The sequence below is a fragment of the Nesoenas mayeri genome, assembly GCF_963082525.1.
Source record: "Nesoenas mayeri genome assembly, chromosome: 13".
Taxonomy (NCBI): Eukaryota; Metazoa; Chordata; class Aves; order Columbiformes; family Columbidae; genus Nesoenas; species Nesoenas mayeri.
Window position 1 is genome coordinate 4,381,395 of NC_137550.1, and position 19,878 is coordinate 4,401,272.

Genomic DNA, 19,878 nt, shown 5'->3' on the forward strand with positions numbered 1-19,878 from the left:
GCGCATCGCCTCATCGCCATTTGGAGCGCGGATTCTCCCCGCTTCGGCGAGTAAGTACAGGACTGAGCCCAGCGGCAGACAGACCACATGCCCTGCAGGAAGATGCCGCGACGGCAAGAGGCGGGCAGGGCACAGAGCCGCCAAGCGCGGCAGCCTCCGGTAGCGGAGCTCAGCAACTCCCCGGGGGCCGCAGCTCCCTCTGGGCGCGGACCCCTCCGGAGCTCCGCCGCTTGGCAGGCGCGCCCCCACCCTGCCGGGGCCGGGCGAAAGCGCAGCCGGGCGGGGGCGGGAGGCGGTGCCGTGCGCCCGCCCCGCCCCGACGGAGGGAGGCGGCCGTGCCCGCGACAGACGCGCAGCCCCGCCGCGACATGGACGGCCGGCGCCTCCTGGGGCTGCTCCTCGCCTTGGCCGCGCTGCTGGGCGCAGGTAGGGGGGCCCGGCCACCGGCACCACGGGGCAGCGAGAGGGGGCGGCCCCGGGGGGTCCCGCGGGGCGCGGCGGTGGGGGGGGCGCGCGGAGCGTTTTGCGCATGATCGCGGCGCCGGCCCGGCCCAGGCACGGCGGAACCCCTACTCCGTCCTCCCGGGGTCACCCCGCAGGATGCATCCCCGAAGGGAAATCCCGCAGAGGTTGTGGGGCCCCCTGTCGCTGTGCGGGCTCCCCAGGTTGGATGCATCCCCCGGTAGCATGTGGCCTATTCCCGGGGGGGCTCACGGAGCTGGGGTGATGCACACCCGACGAGGATCCCTAGCAGGGGCCCCCAGGAGGATGCACCGCCCGGGGGATCGCCCTTGGGGGGAGCTGTACCCCCCGGGGCCCCACCCTGCGCAGAGCACCCTGACACTGCAGCGGATGGCGGGACGCCAGCCTGTGCACCAGGGCCAGGCCCGGCCAAAGCCGCTCCCGAGTCACCCCCTCTTCCCCTCGGGCCCCCCGCGACTGGGCTCTTACCGTCCCCCGGTGGCGCCTCTCCCTTCTCCCCCCGCCCGGCGGCTGGGGATGCTCCTGCTCAGGTATCTGACGGACATGATGGCTCTAACCTGTCATTAGTTGACAATACCGGTGATTAAAGCGTCTCAGGATGCAGCGTATGCCTCTTTGTGAGAAAGTGTCACAACGGTGTTTAAAGAAAATAATGCAGTGCTGCAGGTATAAAGCTCTGTAGCAGCCTGTGTCTCGAATAATCCAAAACAGAGGGAGTCATAGAGCTGTCACGGAAGGAGTTTGGTTTTCTCTCTCCTTACTGAGCTGTTAGATTAGATGATCCTCTGTGTGTCCCATATTTCTCGGGCTGCTGGTTATATTCTCACTCCTTTTCAGTCCCAACACTATTTCTGCAGATCAGAATAGTTTAACTGAGAAATTGGTCCCAGTTGGGCAGGAACTATAAAGACAGGGGAAAAAAAAAAACAACCAAACAAAAAACCCATGCTTTTTGGGGGCAGGGTGGGCAGGATTTAAAATCAATGCAAAGTTTACCACAACTCTTTGTTTGTTTCCTTTTAAAAAAGATACTCTTTAAAAGCTGTTTGTTTGTTTGAATAGAAAAAAAAAGTCCTCTTAAAGGTTGTATAGGAGAAATAGACAGGAATTATGTGAAAGGCCTTGGGAAAGTTTTTCTAAAAAAATCTGCTGTTAGCTCTGAGGCACTTGTCAAACACAGATTGGTTAGAGGATATTTGCATCAAAATGAAGAGTGAACTGGGCCTTGAGCGTTTTCTGTTGGATAGGATTAGATTTACTATGAGTCAGCCTGGAATTACTCTCGGTTTGCACTAGGTACTTGCCTTCTTGTGCACCTGGAAGGCTAACAGCATGGTACAGAGTTGCTTATGTTCACCAGTTTAGTGTCTACATTTTTAATTGGTGGATATCAGCTTGACAGGCTGAGCTAAGAGACTGTGCATAAAGTCCTGATTTTAGATTGAAATTTAAAAAAAATCAGTTTAGTCAGCAGTAAAGCTATTTGCATTCTGTGTTGTTCACAACGTGGGCAGAGAAGAATGCTGTTCTGGTTCATTTTGGAGTGCTGGGCTGCAGGGTCCAGCTCTTAAATATCCCTGGCTGTGTTTGTATCAAAATGAATTTCACTGAAACATTCATAAATCATTCCCACCAGTGCAAGGCTTCACAGGTAATTGAACAACATTAAGTTCAGCTCTGTCTGAGCTGCTTTAAATTGTCTCTCCATGGAAATAACTATGTAAAGGTAAGCGGGCTCTGCACTTGCAGCCTGTTGTGCTCAGAGCCCTGCTGATACTGGATGCATAGAGACAAGGTACCTGGTGTGCAGCTTCAGCCTTTCTGCCTGGCCTCGGGTTCATCCTCCAGTGTTTTGGTGGTGGCCCTCCTGACCCACAGGTGGGTTCCTGCTCCTCCCTCTGTCTCTCTCCCAGACCTTTTGGAGCAGCTTTGCAGTGCCCTGACAGAGGCTTGGAGAGCCCTTCCCCACCCAAGCACCAAACTGGCGCCCCGGGTACCAGGGTGGCCTCCCCCCATCATCCCGTGCCCACAGGAAAACAGGAGGTGGTGGTGAGGAGGTGTCTTTCCGAGGCAGGGCTTCCTGCCCAGCAGCAACAGAAATCAGATTTCTTCATTGCCTCTATTCGCCAGCTTTTGCTTTTTTTTTTTGGCTTCTTGTCCTGAAACAGTCTTTCCAGCGCTGCCTATGGTGTATTGCAGGCAGCTCAGTCTCTTGCAAGCTTGGAGGTTGTTGAGGGTTAAGATTGCGGGGTGAAAATAAAACCCTGGCAGATGTATTGTTAACCCCCTCTTCCCCCTTTTGCCCCTCCCTCTCCCCCCTTTCCACTAAGGAGAGGCAATTGGGAGGAAAAGAGGAACAGAGAGAAGAGAGTTGGAAAAAATTAAAGATGTTTTACTGATGCTACTAATAAGAATAGAGAAAATAATACAAAATATATAAAACCAATCTTAAAAGTCTCAGCAACTGCAGAGCCAGCACCCAAAGTCCTGGATTAGACTCCACAGCCAACCAGAGCTGGATTCAGTCTTTCCCTAGGCCTCAGTTCGCAGGGACGACTAGCAAGGTCCTCTCCTAATGTCGGCCATAAGAACAAGAGAAAAAAGGGACGAGATCCTCGTGATCTCCCATTTTATATGAAGTATTCACGTGAATGGAATGTTATACACAGTTGGTCAGTTTCTTGGTCACTTGTTTCTCGTCGCCCCTCTCCTGAGATGTCCATCCATGCTTATCAATAAGTTTGCATTCCATTGCTAGGTTTACCAAAACATGTGTCTGGTTCTCCAGGAAAATGCAGTTAATATGAAGGCTTTAGCTGACAGGCAAAATTTACTGAAAGAGAAACTTGTTTTTAACAAAACCAGGACAGAGGTTTACAAATTACCAGGAACCAAAAACGGCAAACTAGACAAAGTTGGTACGCAGCCTGATTTTTGCAGCTGAGGTCCGGATCCACCATTGACAGAAGAATAACGTGCAGCTCACCTGTGGCTGCCCAGTAAATTGGGAACAAAACTGCTTTTTAATTGAAAAAATATGGTAGGTTTTGCGTTTCTCTTTGGTCAAATTTCAGTGCATTTCCCTTCATACATGACTGTGCTTCAGCACCCAGTGTGCTGTCAGCCACAGCCGTGCTGCATCCATCCGAGCTGCCGTGCTCCTGCCTGGCTGCGGGTGCGATGCTGGAACTGCCCACAAGGCACTCAGATGTGTTCCAGTGCCACCATACTCTTTGGTATTCCCCCAGTGCAGTGGGGGGCAGAAGCATTATGGGATTTTGAGGCGGTAGAGGAAACCACATGCCTTGCAGAGCCTTTTCGCTGCAGCCAGAGTCAAGCATTCCCTATGCTAGTGCGATGCATGATGTTTTAAATGAGTAGGTCTGTGGCTTTCCCAGAAAGTAGTTAAGTTTGAGTCATCCGTGGGAAACATCCCTGTTTGTGCAAAATGAGAAGCAAAACAGTCAAACAAGGACCTTTCTACTTTTTTCCTCTCTCCTGTCTTCACTCCTGTGGTAAGCCAGACAGAAAGGCACTGGTGTGTTTTCCTGGAAAGATGGCAAATTTGACATAGGAGGTCAGTGTTCTTGCAGTGAGCATGAGGTTACCTTTTACAGGCCAGGCAGAAGAGGCATATCCAGATTCTATGCTTTATGTTCTGCGAGAAAAGCTTGATTACAAACCAGCAATGAGAATATTTGGGCATGTCCTCCAGAGTTGCAGTATCAGCAGTGACAGGCGACTCTTCACGTTGTCATCCTTTGTCTTAATAGGCAGCGTCTCACAGATCACCTTTTCTCTCAAGTGTGACTACAATATCCCACCAGCAATTACAATAATTACTTATATGTGAAAGTAATATTAGACAGTATAATTAGCTATTTATAACTGTTGCACAGATGGCTGCAGTCACTGCAGGCAGCTCCTCTGCATAGTCTCTGCACAGTGGTGCCCAACGGAGAGCGCAAAGAAAGCAGAAAGGAGCCAGCTCTTTTCCAGATGTTCTTCCAGGTGCCCGGGCTCTGTTGTGCAGCAGGCAGTGGTGGACACAGCTGGCACAAGAGGCAGTGCTGGCACCAGGTCACCCACCGGCTCTTTGCCCATCACTTGCCAGGGTTGCTCATCACAGCTGTGCTGGGAGAGTTGCAGGGAGGAATTACTTGGAGTAGAAGCTAAAGCCTTGGTTTGGGATTGCTGTTGGAAGTAAAGGAGATGGCAGCATTGAGTAAAGCATTTACCTGCACTAAAAATTTTAGTTATAATACATCGTTATGTTGTTGAATGTACAATTACTAGGTATCAGCAGTGAGTCATAGTAATACGTTTAAAGAATAATTTTTACTTTGATAGTGTCTTTATGACAAAGTGGGAGAAGATAGATTGGTTTTCTTACAACTTATCTCTGATCTTGGAACCAATATGCATTAATTAAATGTGCCATGCCCATATATTTATGTACAGAGCTTTGTAAAAAATTAAGTTCCATGCGTCTGTTTGTATTTCAGAACTTCTTCTTCTACCAGCCTAGAAATATTTATGCTTGGAAATGGCTGCTTAACTCTTCTTTTTTTTGCCCTCTACAAAAATGTAATTTTTTCCTTACAACTGTTGCAACAGTTTCAGCCCTTAAAGCACATAAAACAGAAGAGTCTATTGATCTCCAGTGTTGACTAGAATAAACGTTTAGGACTGCTCAGTTTAAAACCAAATTTGTTTCTCCTTGGAAAAATATTTCCCGGAGGTCTAAGGCATTGACTTGACAATTAACTAAAGGAAAACCTGGGGTTTTATTAGACAGTGCTTCTGAAACCACTCTAATAACAAAACATATGTTTAATAAACTACATAGCTCTGATGGCGAAGAGAAAACCTTTGCGATAATTCTTTTGTAATCTGATTGACTGATATAATTCACAACTGGTGGAAGAACTTGAATAGAGGAAAATGGGAGAAGATGAATGTGGCATATCAAAACACAGAACATGAAAGGACTTTTGGAAAAGGAAACTTCAAAGTTGGGGATCCAGATGCTGGAGTCACTGGCTGTGATTTGAGATGTGAACACAAGAACATATCTGCCGAGTGAACAGTGCTTTTGAGAAGAAAACAGAGCCCAAATATGATCCTGCTAGCTACTGCAAAGCGAGAGGCAAATGCTTTCTGTACACTTGCAGGGATTTCAGTTGAACAGCACAGGGTCAGGTTTGGTTTTGGTCTTCTGAAAGCTCACCCTACTTGTGCCATGTGGATAAAGTTAATGCTAATACATATTTACAGAACTGTCTTGTAGTCACTCCAAAATCCTTTTTCATTGCTTTCCAACGTTGTCTGGAAAAGCACAGAAGACTACTGCAGCGGGAGTGCCGAGGCACAGGCAGAAAGCTGGTGCTGAGTGCAAGCTCCTCTTCCCCAAGATTCCAAGCCACATGAGCAGCGTCTTCAAGGAAGGAGCGGGCCAGGTCTGCTGTAGGGATTCAGTGCTGGCAGGGCATGTATGTGTAGAAAAGCCAAAGAAAGCAAAAACCAGAGGCACTGGCAAGAATTTGGTGGTGGCAGCTCAGACAGGGAGGAGGGATGCTGCAAACAGCTTTGCTGGGCTGTTGGAGGGCTCTGCAGGTGAGGGGCTGGCAAGGGACTGTCTCCAGTGAACAAGGATCTGGGAAGAGAGAATTACTCAGCATTTTCCTTGCCCTTTGAAACGCTCTCTTTGACCATGCACAAAGAAATCTGGATAGGAAGAACTTGTCAAAGTTGAAAGAATTGTATTGAAATCCCGCTTCAGAAAGACAAGCTCCTGCTTGGGTGTTTCAGGGTAACTGCATTGTGTACTCTGGGATGCAAGAGCTAAACAAGCAGAAGAGGGTTCCAGCCACAGCTGTGGGTGACAAAAGAGGTGCTTGTGCTGCAGAAGGGACCTTAGATACAAGATAAGATTTCAAACAGCACATTAATGTGTGACCATAAAGCGTTGTCTGCTGAGAAACCTACTTTTGGAGTAGGAGCTTAGGGAAAATTGTCTCTCTATCAGAACTCTATATGACTGATACAGGATGAAAGCAAGCAGCTTGGTGGAACATGTCTCTCTGATGACCAGCCACCTCCTTGTGTCCTTGCTATTGCAAGACTTGAGTCATCTTCCCAGACAACACAATCTGAGCAAAGCTAATTCTGGGCTGCATCTGTGTCATTTTGAGCCAAAACCTCCCCAGGTGCCATCCCGCCCTCTGGTACAAAGCATTCTTCTCAGAGACTTGCATAATTTCCACTGCAAAGCCCAAATATACTTACAATCTTGTGCCATGAAGAGGTAGAAAGACCAAGAATTAGCAAAACCTTCCCCTTACCCAGCACTTTTTCCCACCCTGGAAATTCTTTCGACCAGAGAAATCCCCACACAACCTGATGTCATCACAACTCTGGGCTGAAGTGGTTGCAGCCCCACAAAGCCAAACCATCCAAGGTGACACGTACAGCCGGCCCTGAGCATCCCCTTCTGCCCCAGACAAAGCCCGGCTTTACTGACCCTGAACGAGGCTGGTTTCTAACCCAGGTGCGGGTGTTCAGCCTGGCCCCGCTCACTGGGCATCAGCTACTGCTGCTGGTGACAGACTGTCTCACACACTGTCAAGAGACACTGAGCGGGTGCCATGCAGTTTGTAATTATTTGCCAGGAAGCCAGAATTCGTTATTTCCAAAAATCCATACAACAGCACTAAGCTTTGAGCTCGCATGTGTTTTTAAAAGTGCACACTGATCCCAATATGTGTCTTTGGCCTCATACAAAAAATAGAGCATTTTAAAGTGAGGTTAAAGCATATGTTTGAAAAGAAAAAAGGCATATCCCATCTTTTTTTGTAACAATGGTCTTAACTGAGTGAATGATTTAAGTACTTTTGGAGAGGAAATCTCAGAGCCGTAACACTAGAATTAAAGTGACAGTTTACAAACTGTTGGTTTTGTAAACGTTGATGCTGTTTCTTCCCCAAGGAGGGTCAGAGAGCACAAGAGACCTGTTGGTGGATTTCTCTCTGAACTTAGCGTGCTCCTGTTTTTGTGTTTAAATTATTTCATGCCACATCAATAGCAAATGGTGCTCTGGTTTTAAGGCACCTGTTGCCCTAGTGATGGGAGGCAGAACCAGGTAGCTGTGCACCACCATCTAGAAGAAGTTTTTATCTCAGGATTCAACAGCTGTCTTTCATGACTTAAAAATGACATTTTAAATTATAGCAATTAAATTATTTTTTAAATAAAGTTATTTTCTATAACAAGAACTTTCAGAATTTGTCCTGATAAATTGTCATTGTCTTACGAGAAACACTTTCCCCCTGGCAGAAGTATTTCAGTAGACCTTTCCCACCCACATACCAGGGGAGGTGGGTGAGGCTGTGCTGGGCGCAGGCAGCAGCAGGGGGGATGCACACCCCAAACTCTGCTTCCCAGGGGGTTCTCCAAACTCCTTGGTCAAAGCAAGGAGCCAAACCCACCTTACTAAAAATGAGCCAGTACAAAAGCCAAAGGATGTGGCACAGCTTCCTTTGCTGTGGGTGAGCCTAGAGTGGTGGTGTGGCCACCAGGCTGGCCATGATCAGCGGTTAATGATCACCAGTTCCTGCACCATCTGCCCAAAATGCAGCCCCCACCTCCCTGTTGTTCTCCATGCTGGAAGCCCCTTCCCACAGCGGGACATAGCAGTCCCAGGTCTGCAATGCTCCAGGGAGCAGCAGAGCCACCTCACCCAAAGCTGGGTGAGCCCTGTGCATCCCAGCACAGCCAATGTGAGGAGGGTGCAGACAGCAAGCAGGAGGGGCTGGATCCTAAACAACTCCCCACCCTGACTCAAATTGCCAGTATTTGCAGGGTGAGGTGCTGTGGAAAGGCAAGCAGGCAGTTGCAGGGGCTGTGCCGCAGCAGTGGCCCTGCATTGCAGGCTGTGGTGACAGGGACAGACAAATGCCTTCAGCCTGAGGAGAGGGCTCCCAGGGCCTCACTCCGTCTGTCAGCATCACCCAAGTCTTCATTTCCAGTGCTGCTGTGCTTCCGATTTTAAATAGCACAGTACAACAGGAGCAGTGCATCCCAAGTGATGAACCAGCATTTTTACCATGTAATTCCCTATTTACCTACTTTTAACTACAGCGTCTTCTCTTGATCTATATCTGATGAGAGCAATCTCTCTCCACTGGGAATCAGGTGATAAGCATTTAATCTCCTGCTTCAGTTTTCTTTTGGCTTCTGCATCACTGGTTTTATTATCCATTGTTTCGCGATGGCTTATGAACAAAATGCTTTCATGCCACAATTTGTTGTCTTGTTAATGAACAGGCGTCTTTGGCCCTGGGCAAATTCGTAGTCATTACTTAATGCAGAAGCAGAAATCAAGTGGCTATTGTGAATGTGCCTTGTAATGTTTCTGGGCAGACTGCATGCAGGAAAACATGAAAGCACCCTAGTTTTCAGTCCTGCACCCACAGCCGTAGGAGGAAAGGAACTTGCTGTGGTTTTTTACCTTCGATAGGGGTCACGAAGCAATTGAGTTGGAGCCCGTGTTTCCCACCCTGCGCCTGCTGATGCTGAGCAAAGGGCAGGGGCAGCACAGCTGGACACAGGCGGTGCCGAGGCTGCCGCCAAACTGGTTCCAGCTGGGATCCAGCCTTTCCCTGGCAGGGCTGGCTCCCGGCATCGCCACACAGGGCCGTGGCTGCCTGCCCTCTGCTGCAGGAAAACAGCCCAGTTCCTGCTCAGCAACAGGGTCACAGCACCTCCTGGCTCCCCTTCCCTTGCTGCAAGACCAGTAATCCAGCTCTCCAGCAGACACCTGCATGCTGGGGCATGACAAACCCAAGTCCTGGATGACATTATTGGTTCTTCTATGACCCAAGAAAGTCACCTTTAACTGTTCCCTGATCTGTGAAGTGAGGTCAGTGCTAATTTCCCCTCTGCCACTTGCAAAGTGGTTGGGGTCTAGAAATAAAAAAAATGACACCATCCACATCCTTTCCCCCTTTAGGTATAATAAGTTGTTCTTCCTTTAAAAAAAAAAAAACATATATATATACATACAAACAACAAAAGAGTGAAAAGAAGAAAGAGCTCTTTTTGCCATCAGATGCGCCTTGAAATTACTGAGGGTTACCTGGAGCATTTTTCCAAAGTCACAGAGAGGGTCAGAGATTTTCCTCGTAGGCTCAGCAGCAGAGCACCCAGGAAGGCTGAGACAGGCTGGTACCCTCATCACAGGTGCAGCTGATCTCAGGCACACCCCACAAGGGGAGGAACCTTAAATACTTGTGCTCAAAACCTTCCAGCCTTTTGTTCCTGATGCAATTGATCTGGGACTAATTGAAAGCAGGTTTTGGCAATGCTGCAGCAGAGACCTCTTTGACACAAACTTCAAAGAACGATTGTCTTATTAAAAGTAGCTTAGAAAACGTCACCCACTCCATGCACTGAGGCATCAGAGAGCCTTGGAAACCTTGAAAGCTTTGAGTGCTGATACTGAAGAAAACCATTTTGATTGGCATCTTGTGATGGCAGAACAAGGCTACCTGCTTTCTGACCATGCTGGGGTGGAAGAAGATGTGGTGAAATGTTTGTTTCTCATGGGGTCAGGGAAAGTATGATGCTTTGGAGTCAGAGATAGGGCAGACCCCAGGAATGGCTGCTAGTCTAATGCATCCTGTGGAAAAACCTGATATGAAGCCTTTTCTAGCTCCAGTAGTGCTGCCCTTGATGGGTCTTTGCTTTTCACTCTGAGCTGTTGCTGCTGGCACCTGGAGGTGTTCATCTGTCTGTGGTGGGGGGTACTGCTCTGACCAGTGCTTTTGGGGAGCCTGGGGCACACAAGCGGGTTGGGGAGCTTCTGGTCTCCTGAGGGCTCCAGCCCAGCCTGAGGCTTTGCAGCCTCCCTGGGACCAGACACTTTCATTCAGCAGATCAAGCCCTTGGCGGTCCCTGCACCGAGGCTGCTGCTGAGGATGGTGTAGTTCATGGAGCTGTGCAGTCACCCTCCTCCTTGGGGTTGTACCCACAGGCTGGGGTGGGAACACAGGATGACAGGATGAAGGATACACAGGGACCCTTGGTGGTGCCGAAAGCACTGGGGCTGCAGCCGCCACCCTGCCACCCTGCGGGGACAGGACGGTCTCCCGGGCACTGGGGCTCCTCCACGGTCTCACTGCTGTGGCACTGACCTCTGTCACATCGCATGGCAGCGTCTGATGCAACGTGACATGTGACGTGGGCCACTCGCTTCCCCCTCCCCAGCCTTGCACACTTGCAGTCCTGGGCTGGCACCCCCCCAAAACAGATGTTGTGTGGCTGCCCAGGGGTGCTCTGTGCGTCACCCCAGGATTAGGACATCTCTAGCTGAGCCAGCTGGTGCTTGCAGCCCCCTCCAGCCTGCAGCTTTAACGTGGTGATGTACTGACACTGACAGAGAAGTGAAACATGCAAAACCCCTGTGTTTTCCTACAACAGCAAATTTGCTCCCTCACGTCTCAGTCCCCAAGTGTGTGAATAAAGACCCCTTTGCCATGCTCCTGCGTCCTCAAGCTGGCAACCTTGTGCTGGTTTGGAAAGAAAAATCAACTGGCTAGGACAGAGCCACTCCATTAATACCTCATTTTTTTTTTAATAAAACATGGAAATACAGTATCCCCCACTGGTTTGAGTCAGTGAGAATCAAAGCAGGTGAAAGAGAAATGTTGTGAAGAAGGAGAAAGTTGGGATGAGAATTTAGCATGAAGAAACACCTCTGGATTTAGGGGTGTTTTGTGCCCCTTTGGGAGCTGGCTGGCGGTCATGGACACTGGTGGGTTTGGTGGTAGAAGCTGGTGGGTCTGGTGGCTGGAGCTGCCATCGCTCCAAGAAAGGCAGTGCTGTAGAGCAGCCTGGTGGCAAAGCTCATCCTCCTGCAGACAGGTCTGGAGCAGGGGCTCTTCTCACATGAGAAAACTCAGGAGGAAGAGCCCAGCCCGTGTCCTCAGCCCTCAGCTTTCAAGGTTTCCTTGCAGGCTCCATGCGGGTGCTCCCAGTATTTACTGGGCCAGTTACCAGGTGTGGCTGTTGGCAAAGAGGAAACAAACGTGTTTCCACTGGGGTTTTAAATCTTGCTGTGGAGGAGTGAGAAAGGCTGCACGAGATGGTAGTGGATGAGAAACTCCTCCGGGCTGTGTTTTGTGCCTGGTCTCTCCAAGCCTGCCAGTGGCTCCCAGTGTGGTGGCAGAGGCTGAGCCACCAGCACTCCCTGGGGATGTGGGACACTGCAGGGTGTGCGGGACAGCACTGCTTCTTCAAGTGCTTTGGGAGCAACCTGCAGGACTGTCTTCCACCTGAGGTGGGGAGAAGATGTGTTGGGACCTTAGGGCAGCCCATGGTGTGATGCAGGGTGGATGGATACCAGCATCCCTTCAGCGTTCAGCACCTCGGGGGAGCTTCCAGCAAGGACTTGCCTTCTCCTGCTCATCAAGACAGTGGCCTTTCTGGCCTGGTTGCAGATCATGGTGCTGATGGGTGTCTGCCGAGAAGGAGTCTGGAGCCCACCAGACCCAGGCCGGTTTTGCTGGTCACGTTTTCCTTGCTACCTCCATCACTCTCACTGGGTGCTGAGCGTATCAGATGCTGCCACCGAATAATTTAAATTATTCCTAGTAATCCTTGCAATCAAATTGCAACAGACATCTACTTCTCATCCAGCTGCCACAGTGCACAGAAACACAGGATTTTCCTGTGGCTTAAAATGCAGAATTTTCTTGTGGATTAAAAACCCAAGCATGGTGCATTGCCCAGAGATGCAGACAGCACTGCTCGTGCCAGGGCTGCACTGCCCGTCCTGTCCGCGCTGGTGTGCCCGGCTTTTAGGCATTTCTGTTAATAAGTTTCATACATACCCACCATTAGTCTCTCCACAAAAGAGAAAGTCTTCATTATGCAAATTCTCATCTTAAAGCTTTATTCATGTGCTTCCTGGCAGGCTTGCCTTTAATCTCAAGAGCAAGATTGCTTGGAATTACCATATACCCTTGTTAATTGCATAAGAAAAAAAAAAATCCGCAGAGGTTGTTTTTGCCATAATCAAGAGTGATTTTGATTAGTACTTCTGGAAATCAAAATGTTTCGTTGGGGATGTAGAATGAGGACGGCAGCGTTGCCTCATCCCCTGCGAGGCGCAGGGGCCGCCCCAGGTGGGGGCTGTGTCCCACCGCTCTCAGTGCCGGTGCCCAGGCCAGGGCCATGTGCCCCCGTGTCAGCCACCCACCTGCTGCCATCCTGCCTGCCCTCGCCCCGGCCGGCTGCCGCTGCCGTGTTCGTGCAGGGACGGCCCGGAGAAAGCTCAGAGTCTGCCTTTCAAAGCAGAGCTGACTTCAGGAGGCGGTCAGTGTTCAGGAGACAGCCTGGGCATGTCTCTGGAGAGAAGTCTGGCTGCTCCAGACTGTCCTTACCCGCCTGGCCCGCCAGAGCTGCTCCCAGAGAACATCGGCAATGCCCCAGCTCCAAAGAGCTCTGCTCTCCCTGGGCACACAGAACTGCACCTTGGTCTTAGCAGTCAGCAAGAACTCAAGATTTGCAAGCGACTTGGCACTTAAAAGTAACTTTACCACGTGTTTGGCAAGCGGCTGGGGCTGGCGCTCAGTCAGTGGTGGCAGAGAGCATCAGCAAGTCTGAAGCTCTGGTCTGTGCTGGCCAGGGTCACTGTTCCAACTGGTATTGATGTGCCATTCCCTGCTCCAGGGGTGGTCCCTGGGGACCCCTGGTGGCACCCCGGGTGCTGCAGACCAGCCCTGTGCCCACAGAGGAGTGGCTGTTTGCTCCCCGCAGACCTTTGAGGCTGTATCTCTCCTGACACAGTGAGAGACACCACTGCGAGGATGCAGCCCAGCACGGGCAGCGTGACACTGCACCCGAAAACCCTCCATCCCCAGCGCCCTGCCCAGAGGTGCCAGCATGGCCGTGGGTGCCCTGCACAGGGAACCGCCTGCCTGTGCCAACACCGTAACTCAGAGCCAAAAGGATGAGGTTGGTCACTGGGGAGACCCTGGTGCTTTTGGTTACCTCAGCACGTGCTTTCCCCCCGCTCTCCCACTCGCTGCCTGCTGCGTCACTCCTAAGGTAGATGCATTAAAGTCAGGCAGTTGGAATTACTTTCCGCTGCCCTTGTACCTGCTTTGCATTCTCCCGTAATCTCCCAGGCTGTCAATCTCATACTGTCGTGAGCTCTCAATTCCCAGGGAAGCTAAACACATATATATTGCACAAAGAGATCCGTGGGCTGGCACTAAAAATGGAATACACCTCGTTCCGAGTGCTGCAGACGGCCTCGCAATATACTGGGTGTGAATTATGATACTGTAATTCAAGCTTTGTCAAACAGTGGGGCTTAATTAGAATATATATATAATTGTAAAAACTAAAAAGCTGACGAGTACAATTGTGTGTTTGAGCTGCCTACTACAGAAAATAATGAGGAAAGAATACATTAAGGCACAAAACTGTTCTACCTTCAAAGAGCAGCTAGCTCTGATTAAAAATGTGAAGCGAGGGAGCCTGTGGTGCCAGCTTGGCCATATAGCTCACACCTCTGTTTTACAGCCTCCACCCAGCACAGCTGCAGCCTTGGGGTCCCTCCATCTCCATGCTCTGGCATTGGGGGATTCGTGTTGGGTACCACGCAGTGTCCTAGCTTGGTTTCTTTTTATTGCTATATTGAAGAAAAATATGGAAAACACGCTTTGTTTGCCTGTTTTCCCCCTCACCATAGACCTGCAGCCCCATGGATGCTCCAGCGCTGGTACGACTGCTCCCCAGCCAGCAGTGTGCAGGGCTCCCCTCTCGTCCCAGCTGTCCTTGGGGACGTGCCTTTGCTCCCAGCAGCCAGAGACAAGAATCCTGCCAAGGACCCAGTGCAACGGTAGAGAAAAAAATCCAACAAAATAGCCATCAACGCCAGCAAAGATCCTGTACTGCTCCCTGACACCGAGCAATCAGTGGAGGATGATTTCGCGTATCAGTGGTTTTATAGTCCCATACCAGGCTGCTGGCAGCGCAGGTACATCCTATGGGGGAGCTGAAATGTCGGGGTTTGCAGGACCTCGACCGCTAAGCATGCATCACAGACACACACCTCTGCAACTCACAGCGGGATGCTTGTGAGCTGTAGTACATAGACATGTGCCTCAGCTTCTCCCGGAGAGTATAAACCCTTAATATAAAAATATTGTGTGCCGCGCTTGGAATCCCATCAGAGGTTGGCTTTTGGAAGCCCAGGAGCCCACTCCTCCAGCAATTGCAGGGCGGGACCAGGGCCTCAGAGGCAAAGGGATTTGCGTGAGACAGTGCAGGGAGCAGCAGCGCTGCCTCCCGAAAAGCTGTGTTTGCACGGTAAACATGCGTACCAAGTGCTGGTTGGGTTTTAAGCATCTGGCTTGTTACTACTTAGGAACTGAAAAAAAGAATGCGGAAGGAAGCGTTCAGCTCTTGTCTGCCAGAGCAAGCAGGTAGGTTTGCGTGCCTTTGACAGGAGTGCTTGGTCATTGATCCATAAAAGGTATAATACGTCTCTATAACACCCTTTGCATGAAATAAAGATGTTGTCAGCTTCAATTAACTGGCAATCTATTATTAATCCTTGCCAATGCCAGGGGATTCCTAGATTTAAATTGCCCTGGAAAAGGATCTCGGTTTGCAGTGGGCAGCGGTGGGAAAGCCCTGGGAAATGGGCTGTGCCAAGTGCCACAGCTCCTGGGGAAGGTTTAACCGGGTGATTTCAGCGTGTCGACACTTTCCTAACCTTTACCCGAGCCCCGTGGGTGGCTCTCCCCAGCAGGGGGATCTCTGGGACACAGCAGCAGCCCAGGACACATTAGCTGGTTTACATCAGCCCTGCAAGGATGGGGCACTCTGAGCACCTTTCATGCCTTGAGACCCGTTGGTGTGCCAGCTGGCTCTGGGGAGGCTGATTTTGGAAGCAGCACCCTCCTCCTGTCCTGCAGGAAGAGATGCCGAGGGGACCCGTCACCAAACCCGAGGAAGTATAAGGGCTGCTCAGCCGGCGAGTCCAGCGAGCCCCCCAAAGCCAGGCAGGGGGAGCACATTTTTTGAGGCACCCACAATGCCTGCAGGACCCGTGGCCTTACTGAGGGGGATGTCTCCATGCAGCCCCCTGACCCCCACAGCTGTTCAGCAGAGGCATGGTGAGCTGCACACACCCCTGGGGCCACCCGCTCCCCCTGACTCGGGATTTGGGCACCTACGTCAAAGGCAGAGCACAGGGAGGATACGCTGTCAGCGGGGCTGGCATGCAGCAAATCAACACCCTTAACGTGTATTTAATAAAGAGAGCAGGGGGAGCGGGGGTAGAGAGGGGATGGCTCCTGGCATACCAATGCCAGTCTTGATGCCACCAGCACACCCCCGCTGCCAGCTCGCCCTGCCTGCTGCGGAGGCAGGGGGAACCGAAATGAGACACAGCAACAGCGCGTTTCCCCCAGACAGGTTTGTAGTGATTCTCATCCCGCCAGAGACGTGCTGTGGTCTCCCCTTTCCACCTTTTTTTAAACAGTGTTTAAAATAGAAAGACAAGATTGACAGAGACCCCGAGATTCCTGAAAACCCAGTAAAGGCTGGGGAAAAAGCCATGCTGGGAAAGGGAACCTGCATAAAATTACCAGAGTTGCAAGCTTGGGATGTTCAGCCACTGCACTAACGAGCTTGTGGGATCTCAGCAGGGATGTGCTGGTGGTTCAGCAACACCCTGTGCCAGCGTGGGAACTGGGCTCCACCTGCAACAGGACATCGCCTGTGGCCGGCTGTTCGTCCAGGCTCACATGGGAAGCATTGGCATCCTTCATCTCCATCAGAAACGCAGCCCTGGGCTGGGACATCTATTACTTACACACCCCCCAAGCAGCAGCTTAACACTGAGTGCTTTGCCAGGAGAGAGAAGCCCATAGCAACTTTCCAGCCACAGACCCCGCATTTAAATCACCCTCGGGTTTGCTGAGTGTACGTTTAAATAGACAGCAAATGAAACGAGATGTGATGTGTGAGTAAGTGAAACCGGAGCTGAAGGTGTTGCAGTACTTAGTGACCACTCTTGGTAGAAGTTTTTCACTGAAATGCTGATACCTGCTTTCTGATGGACTGGTGCCTTCCTATTGTTATTGCCCTTGTCAGTAAAGCTTTAAATTTATTCATGAAGCATGCTGGAGCTCAGGTGGCAATAGCTAAATCCATTTAGCAGTCGGAATAAGAGGAAAGCCATTTTAATGTTCTCTTGCAGTGCTGCAGTACTTAGCAAACCCAAAGGATATTAATTACTCAGCATGCTCTGAGATGTAAAAGCGTGAATTTATCAAGACAAACACATTCAGAACTAGGGTAAGTCAACAGTAATTAACGCCATGCAAAAAAAAGATGGAGAAAGGAAGGATTAACTGGCCCTATCACAGGAGAACATGGTGTAGCACCAAGTTATCCCTGGGATATTATAAAGTGACTGGAGTTGTGGTGAGGCATCTCTAACAAAAAATCTTCCTGTGCCTGTCAGGTGTATCCCTGGGATGGGAGTTTGGTCCTGGTTTGCATTATCAAGGCAGAGCGATGCAGGTGGTCTCTGAAATGCTAAACTGTGCTCGGCAGCCAGCAGCAGCATTTTCATATAAACCCTTTGATGTTGGAAGGCACTTGCAAGGAAAAGGTGCACAGGGCTTTTTTGTTTTTCACTGGATTTGTCTGTGCTGTCCCAATGTTTTCGTGGTGTTTAGCAAACATATAATCATGAGCACAGCCACAGATGATTGGCAGCTTGAGAGATGAATTGGTAGGCTCTCCTTGACAAATTTAAGCATAGCATGTGTTTTTATACCGCATCCATTAGAGCAGACAAATGGAAAATCCAGAGACGACTGCTCTGCAATTTAACAGTCACAGCATTTGGAGAAGGCTGATGTCTTCCTCATCACTGACGGTAGGTCAGGTTCAGAAAAAAGCGGAAAGCCCTCTGAAAACTAAAGCAATTTGAGCAAACAAGTCTAGCTGTGCTGTAGTTAAAGGTGGTTGACTTTGTGCAGAATGAGTACAACCAGTGCTGATTCTTTGTCTCCAGGTCATGGGGATGACACGGATGACTTCAACCTAGAAGATGCCCTGTTTGACCTCACCACCAAGCGACGTAAGTCATGTTTATTTATTCTTTTAAAGAGGAGAAAAGAAATAGATTTTAGTGGATGTGATTTGTTCTTTTGTGATCTGATGCTGGTGGGAAGGTGGTGGAGGATACGGTGCACCTCATTGTGTGCCTGGGGAGATGCAGTGCCTGGGCTTGCCAGCCGGTGGGACTGGAGAAGCTGGGTGCCGACCTTGTGCCCTTCGCTTTTTGATTTCTGTGACCAAACCTCGGAGGCACACCAGTGCTTTGATGTAGCAGCAGCACTGACCATGTCTTTTTGGCATCCTTGCCTGTCATAGTAACACCTGCTATCAAACATGCCCCTGTTTGCCTTGAGGATGATGCATTAACCGCTCTCCTTCTCCACCTGGGGAAGGCAACCTGCTGAGCCTGGTCAGGCAGGGCAGCACAGCTCTCATTTTACACCCAGAAGAGATAACGCAACTGCCAGCGCAGCAGCTGATGGGAGGAGGCTCATCTCCCTCCCAGGGGCACATCGCACGCCTGTTCCCAGCGCTGAGGGCTGAGCCCAGGCCGGGTCTGCCCCTGGACACATTGCCTCTCCCTGTCACTGCCTGGCCACAGAGGTGCTGTGGTGGAGCTGCAAACCCCAGCGCCCAGGACCCCTTGCTGCCCATCCCTCCTCGTGTGGGTCATGGTGACCATCCCCAGACCCAGTGCCTGGCTGGGCGGTAGCAGGGGGCACTCTGCGAGTCATGCTGGCCCCTGTAATCACACAAAATACACCCACAACTGTTTAAATGAAAGCTAAAAAAAGTTTCAAAACCTCTCACTTTATAGTCTTAACAACACACAGATACTGGTGCTGTGTTACGTTGGAGTTTACATGGAGTAGAGTCCGGATGCTCTGTGCATCTCTCCTGCAGCACACCGGGTTCAGCAGGAGGGGGATAGGATAGACCATGAGATATCAGGCTTGGTCACAGGCCTGAGTGGTCTCATCTAGGATTTTGCAAGCCCTTTAATATGGTATGTGGAGACACCTGGTTAGAAATGCCAAACAGCCACCTCCTGCAGAGGGAAAGCAGCGTTTCCCCAGGCTGGAATCCCAGCTGTGAGAGCAGGGGGAGGTGACAGCGCTGTCCCACAGCCTCCCCCGGCTGCTGCATCCCGCCTTGGACTTCATCACATCAGTCCCAGAATAAAAGCAAACGAAAGGTCTGACGTCGGGTCACATCAAACTGTAGCGGCACACTGGAAATAGAGCCCAGCAGAAGTACTCCAGTATTCAGAGGCGCAAATGGAAATTAATGGGAACAGAGCAGCTACAACTCTTGCTCATAATTTATTCATATATGCGGCAATGCTAGCCACTATTAATAGATAGTGGTTTACAAGGGAAAACAAAACAAAACACAAACCAACTCAATCCCCCTGAAGGCTCACTGGAGCTTGTTTTAGCCCAGGAGCAGCTGGGGGAGCTGGAATCTGAGCATTGAGGTGTCACCAAAATTCCTCCAGCTGATGGGAAACCTCCCATATATAAGGCAGCCCTGGAAATTATCTGTTGTTTAACTAGCCAACCGGGCAGGGAACAACAAAATATTGGCAGCTTACTGTTGTTTTCCATGCTGTTCTGTACAGCATCTGTCCTTGCTCTGTTTGCTGCTGTCTCTGGGAGTCTGAATTCAGAGCAGTTTATTACAGCACTCAGCTTTCTGCCCGGTGGGACGCTGCCTGTGCGGAGCCAGATCCTGCCCGATGCTGCCCGAGGCTGCAGCCGCTCACCCTCCTGCACGGGCAGCTCCTCTCCTGGGGCCACATGCTGCGTGCACCGGGGTTTCGCGGCTCTGGGCTCCAAGTTGACAAACACAGACCAGTGATGGTCAGCTATAAAGCTCATGGTGATATCTTTGCTATTTATTCTTAAAGCACAAGTGAGACATTTTCAGTGATGCCCACAGCTAACATTTTCCTCCCTGTTTTGTCACAGCCACTCCCAAAGGACCCAGAAAGCCAGCAGGTGGGACAGGTGAGACCTTGCGTGCGTGTCTTTTAAGTACAGCATGGGGTTTGCTTCCCATGGGTGTTCAAACCATGCGAACCCTGCCGTGGGCTGCGCCTGTGCTGGTGGGTGCTGCAGCCTTAGCAGACGCTTTGGGACACCTTCACTTGCCCGTGGGAAAGCTGGTGCTGGTGTGCATATGTGCGCTCCTCCCGTATGGCCAAAGTAAATGCAATATTGATATTTCTGTCCTTGCTGAAGA

At 50.5% G+C, this 19,878-nt stretch overlaps 1 protein-coding gene across 1 annotated transcript in view; it reads left to right on the top strand.

Moving 5' to 3' along the window:
* Positions 1–328: 328 nt before the first annotated feature.
* CD99L2 (CD99 molecule like 2) overlaps positions 329–19,878 on the top strand; it is a 32,943-nt gene continuing 13,393 nt past the window's right edge. Inside the window, exons 1-3 of the mRNA XM_080352717.1 lie at positions 329–426; positions 17,588–17,653; positions 19,605–19,643. Of these exons, the coding sequence (XP_080208843.1) occupies positions 369–426; positions 17,588–17,653; positions 19,605–19,643 (163 nt within the window). The 5' untranslated portion in view covers positions 329–368. The remainder of the gene's footprint in view (positions 427–17,587; positions 17,654–19,604; positions 19,644–19,878) is intronic.